Source organism: Mchenga conophoros, linkage group LG6, assembly GCF_057382185.1.
Source record: "Mchenga conophoros isolate Kocher_MC1m ecotype Shallow Benthic linkage group LG6, M_conophoros_male_GT1.1, whole genome shotgun sequence".
NCBI classification, from domain to species: domain Eukaryota; kingdom Metazoa; phylum Chordata; class Actinopteri; order Cichliformes; family Cichlidae; genus Mchenga; species Mchenga conophoros.
In genome coordinates, this window is record NC_140531.1 from 15162391 (window position 1) to 15168390 (window position 6000).

The window sequence follows — 6000 nt, forward strand, 5'->3', positions numbered from 1 at the left end:
GTGGTCACTCTTGAAGTGGAGCCAATGAGAATGCGATGAAGGTCCATACGAGAATCGATAAGAAATTGAATCTATAATTGATGTTAATAATGGAATTGGAATCGCTAAATTCTGTGATTCAGCTAAATCAGCTAAATTGAGAACATATATTCTGCCACCTGGCTGGCCTGCAGGGTTGCTCCACCTATGCCCAGCCAGCCCCCAGGACTGCTCTACCTCGGCTGCTAAGATTCCCTCACAGGTGGCATAATCCACCCATCTTTGTCTCCCTTTGGTGCTGGATTTTCCTTCATGGAAAAAAAAAGACAAAACACTCGTTCTTAACTTTTGTTTTGACTGTGAAAGTGTACGCAGGGACCAAGTATGCTTTACCTCTCCTCACAACTGCTTTTGAACTGCTTCAAGGTGAGACTATCTTTACTAAACTGGAAGTCTGTAACACTTATCATCACCTGGTCAGAATTAAGGTAGGAGACGAATGGAGAACAACATTCAACACCCTTTTGGACATTTTGAGTATCTGGTTATGCCAATTTGTTTGACCAATGCCCCTGCAGTGTTTCAGGCCCCGATCAACGATGTGCTACGAGATTTCAATAATCACTTTGTGTTTGTGTATCTAGATGATATCCTGATCTTCTCTAAGTCTCTCCAGGAGCACTAGAAACATGTGCGTCTGGTCCTCCAGCTCCTCTCGAAAAACTGTTCCTATATGACAGGAGAAAAATGTGTTTCTGTTAGTGCTGTCAGCGTTAATCTTGTTTAAATTATGTTAATGCCATAACCGCATTAATGCGGTAAATCTCCGTTAGCAAGTTAACGGAGATTCACCCCGTGCGTGGGGCTGCGCGGCGTCAACGCGTTAGAACCGCGATAATTCGCTAACGGAGATTTGCTGCGTTAAAGCGGTTATGGCATTAACATCATTTTAACGGGATTAATGCTGACACCACTAGTTTCTGTGTCTCTTTTGGGATTCATTGTGGGAAGAGAGCAACTGCAAGCAGACCCTGTAAAAGTAAAGGCCGTGGTCGACTGGCCCGTACCCTCAGACAGGAGACATCTGAAAAGGTTTCTGGGTTTTACAAGCTTCTATTAGAGGTTTATTCGTGGTTTCAATGGAGTTGCGTCGCTACTAATCAGTTTAACCTCTCACAAGCACCCTTTTCAGTGGAACTCTGCAGACAGATTCAGACAGCTCTCCACTACATCCACATTCTCACTCAACCTGACTGAAGTAAACAGTTCCTAGTGGAAGAGGACACCTCAGATTCAGGTGTGGGAGCAGTCCTCACCCAACAAGACATGGAAATATTCGTCCATGTGGTTTTTTTCCCCCTCATTACCTCTCGCCTGCAGAGAGAAACTACAACTTTGGAGGTTTCATAGTCTGGACCAATCACAAGACTCTCGCATATACTAATGGACAGACTGAGCATGCTAACAAAGAGGTGGAAGTTGCTTTGGTGCATCATCTCTTCTAGGAAATTAAAGAGGAGTAGAAAACAAAAAAAAGGATTATATTTTCTTTTAAACAAAATTTAATACAGATGGATAAGTGAGTACTTTATTGCACCAACCCAAATTGTGTACAAAGAGCTAAACTTTTTATTCAGTCATCAAATTCTTTTTTTAGCACATTTATATGGCGAGTCAAACAGGAGGACTTTCAAATATTTTTAGAATTGCAAATTCAGATTAACAAAATCTCCAAAATTACTGTTTTAATGGTTAATTGTAGGGATTAATTGAAGAAAGTAAATATTAAAAAAAAATTATATAAATTGTATTATATTTGCTTATAATAATACCTGCTTTCAGAGTAAAGTTGGGGACATTTTAGCTTTTAGAAAATGTCAATATAAAAGTGAGTGTATATTCAAAATGTGAAATATAAGTGCTTTTATAGATTGTTTGTATCGTCAATTTCAGGTGTTTCGATCGCTGTTCTCAGACTTTGCCAGAACGCTGGGATCTGATCTTCATCATCAGGCCACTCCAGGTACGTCCTGGAGTTCATCACTTTCCGCAGCCTGATGAACTTTTTGGGGATGTTATTTTTGTCAATGGGCTCCAGTAGAATCAGCACAACTGCGTCATCGTTTTGATCAAACAATCTAAAATGGGTGTAGTCAAGCTCGTACTTGCACCACTCGCTTCTGACAAAGTTCTGGGAGAGGACGAAGAGCGTTCTGTGACTCTTCTCTATAGCGTCCATGATGTTGTCTACGATCCATCCTCCGGGAACAAAGTCTCTCTTGTGGAGGCAGAGTCGGAGGGGCGGTTCCGACTGCTCCAGGGCCGGGATCAGATGCGCCTCCACCCAGCCGGAGTCCATTTCACTGTAGGACACAAAGGCATCGTACTGGAGCACTCCCTTCTTCAACTTTGGCTTTCTCTTTGCTTTTAGCCATGCCCAGGTCATCTTCATGTACCACACAACGCTGAACTTATAACACAGACCTGCAATGAGCACACACAGCACCAGGATGCCTAAGCAGAGCAAAGAAATCGCTAAAGCTGTGTGGCACTCAAACACTGACAGCTTCACGTCTGACACTCTCTCCCCCCTCACTGCATCGGGAGAGTCACAGATGTAAGACTTTAAGTCATGTCTAACTACAGTTTTGTGGTTCATCAAGTCATTTGTCACGAAACCTACAAAGTCACATGAACAGACGTAAGGGTTGCCAGCAGCTTCCAGGACCCTCAGGCTCTGGTAATCATGCAGGTTTTTACTGCTGAATTTGGCCAAGTTGTTGTCTTGAATGGAGAGAACTGCGAGGCTGACATATAAATGCCCATCTGGGAGATTTCCAAGCTTGTTGCCAGAGATGTACAGCTCTTTGAGAAGCGGCAACTCAATGCTAAAGACAGTCAGTTTATTTCTGGATAAATCAAGGATCTGTAGGCTCTGTGGTAGGCAGGATGTCACCTCAGGAAGAGAAGTTGACGAAAGGTTTAAGAACTTGAGACTTGCTGGCCAGGAACAAGTCGAAGGCATGCTGTCAAATGAGTTTCTACTCATGTCGAGGTTTTCCAGCTTTTCTAGTCTAGTGAAGAGTTTGCTGTTGATTAAAAACAAACGATTTCTGCTGATGTTGAGTGTGTGGAGATTTAGAAGGACATCCTCCTTTCCATAACACATCATTTCCATAAATGCACGATCTGCGACTGTGTTGTCACTGATGTCCAAAAACTCCAGGTTTGTGAAATGAATAGTGGATTGGCAGGGAATGACAAACACCTTGGAGTTTATCACAGATGCCCTTCTTACTACAGTCAGCATATTTTGCATAAAACTGAGTTCAGGAACACGGTAGAACCAAACAATATCAATGTTTCTGAGAAAAATGACCTCCAAGCCTTTCAGGTTTATGTCAACAAGAAAGACTTCCTCTTCATCTTCAAAGAACTGAGAATCTTCAATGGCAAAAAAAGTCAGATCAGAGCCCGACAAAATATTCACAAGTTGTACACAAGCTGACACAGACATGTTCACATTTTTGAAACTAAGACCTGTAGCACCACGCTCGATGGCCACGTGAAGTGGGAACATTTGCAAACTATTTTCAAACTGTGTGTCAGTGAATGTCACTGTTGTGTTTGGATGAACAACGTCTAACAATATAGCTCGTACTACTGCTAAATCTCTGTGAAATACTCCACTGAGTCTAAGTGTTACATGGCTAATGGGTCCAATTTGTCTCAGACTCCCTCTGTTAAACACTTGCAGATGATTTCCTTCAAAAACAAGTTCCTCAAGACCAAAAAGGCCAGAAAAATCCCTTTTACTGACAGACTGAAGGAAAGGTCCTCCAAAATGGAGGGTCTTCAAGCTCCTCAGTGGCAGGAAAAGGTTTCCCTGACCAAGTGTTGAATATTTGTTTCCCAAAAGATTCAAGTAGTGGAGAGAAGTCAGGTTCTGAAACCAACCAGAAGACAAAGTCTCCAACTGGTTTGAGGACAAGTCCAGTTTCTCCAAATGAGTCAGTGGGTGAAATGCGTCTTCATGGATGGTTTTGATCCTGTTGTTATTCACGAACAAAGCCCTCAAAGCGGCATATGAAAGAAAGTCATCTTTCATTATCGTCTCCAGTGCGTTTAAAGAGAGATCGAGCTCAGTGATGAGTTTTGAAGCGGCTGCAGGGACTTCTCGAAGGTTTTGGCTCGAGCAGTCGCAGGATGTTTGTTCACAGTGGTGACACTGTTGACTGGTGAGCGCCGAGCACTGAGATACTAACAGGACAAACACGAGAAACTTCATGACTTTTTCTCCTGAGTGCCTGCAAAACACAAACACAAAATCAAACTCAGAGCTTTTCTTTCAGGTGCTGGTGTGACACAATGTAATAATGAAACAGCCATGCTAACAGCTTTGGAGCACAGCTGGAGGCTTCGTGCTAATGTCATAAAGTAATGTGGTGGGGAAATGGTGCTAATGTCATATCAGGCTTGTTTTCAACACTTTAAGAAGTGGTGGAATATGAGATTCACATCATACATGTGTTCTGTTGACATCTGTAGCACTCTGTGATGCTGTCATATCAAAATCTCTGAGGAATGTTTACAGTCTCTACAAAATCTTTAATCTGTGCATTTAAAAAAGAAAAGAAAATAATGGAATTGGTAAATATTCTTGAAAATGAATTTAATCTTAAGTTTTTTTTTGATATTTTTATTTGTTTGTCATTGCATCGTTTAAACTTATTTAGAGGTGGCAAAAGTACAGACTTTCTTTACTTAAGTAGAAGTACTGATACAGGTGTTAAAACATACTCCAGTAAAAGTTAAAGTACTGAAGCAACGTTTTTACTCAAAAGTGAAAATGCACAGTAAAACTAAAAAGTAGCTCCTTTAAGGACAATTCTACGAGCCATTTTCTTTGTTTTGCTATATTAATATATTTAAAAAATAATATGAATACATGAGCATACAAATGTTATTCAAATCTAAATTGTAATTGTAGTGGATGTACTCAGCTTGAATCTGTTATCTAGGACAGACGCAGTGAAAATAACTATTTTCTGTTCCCTACATTGTAGAGGCTGACTTTGCTTCCACACCTAAACAGTAAAGTGAGCACAGTCAAGGGTTACAGTGGGATTCAGCAGATGGGGGAACACTAAGATCTGTGTAGTTGATCAGCACAGGGAAAAGAATCACAACTCACAATAATTTCTAATATGAGCTTCGGAGAAGTTTCTTTATATACAGGCTGTGATCAGCAGCCCTTCTGCTCTTTGTGGAGTCACACAAGTGAATTCAACAAGATGTCAACAGATGTTTCACAGATGTCTTTGCTTAGCTCCATTTCCTACACTGACACTATACACTTTATACCTATTTTAATACTAGACGGTTGATATAAAGTCAGAATTCAATGAATGTATCTAAGCATAATCAGCTTAAATGCAAATTGATCTCTGCGACACTAGATTTGCAGTTTATCAAGCGTCACTGAGTCCTTACCTTTAAACCTAACCTCTCCTGTCCTGTCCTCTTACATCTTTCTCCATCTCTGAGTGAAGTTTGCTCTTTTTCTTTTCTCTGCCTGTAAAATACAGCAGCTGGACCTTTAGCTAGCAACACACAGTGAGACAAACTGAACACAGACAGTTTGTGTGTTTGCTGATGTTTGTTGAACTGATAGAAATGTTGCACTTCTGCCACTTAAAAAAAACCCTCGTTCCCCTTTTTCTTCCTCGCTAGCTATTTTTTGACTTCGTTACTTCCCACCTCTTAAATTAACTGATCTAAAAACAGGTTTAATCGGGTTTAGAAGAGAAATGAAGAAAAATAACTCAATAAATCTTGCTGTGTTCCTCACAGGTGAAATGTCCCGTCCTCCTTCTGCACAGCCAGGATATTGACTGCTTTGTAAGGGCCCTCCACTACTTCTGTTTGCCTAAATTATGTCTTCATGCCTCACACTGGTCCATATTCAGAAGTAGAGACAGAGAAATAGAGTGACAGTTTCCCTGCAGGGATTAGAGATAA

At 40.9% G+C, this 6000-nt stretch overlaps 1 protein-coding gene across 1 annotated transcript; it reads right to left on the reverse strand.

Annotated features, from left to right (window-relative positions):
• Nucleotides 1–1595: 1595 nt before the first annotated feature.
• On the reverse strand, nucleotides 1596–5557 carry LOC146572347 (toll-like receptor 2). Its single transcript, XM_085276389.1, has 2 exons — nucleotides 5473–5557; nucleotides 1596–4286 (listed from the first exon to the last, which is right to left on the reverse strand). Exon 2 carries the CDS (start codon nucleotides 4265–4267, stop codon nucleotides 1904–1906), a length of 2364 nt encoding a protein of 787 aa, XP_085132515.1. The 5' UTR covers nucleotides 4268–4286; nucleotides 5473–5557; the 3' UTR covers nucleotides 1596–1903.
• Between the last annotated feature and the right edge of the window lie 443 nt (nucleotides 5558–6000).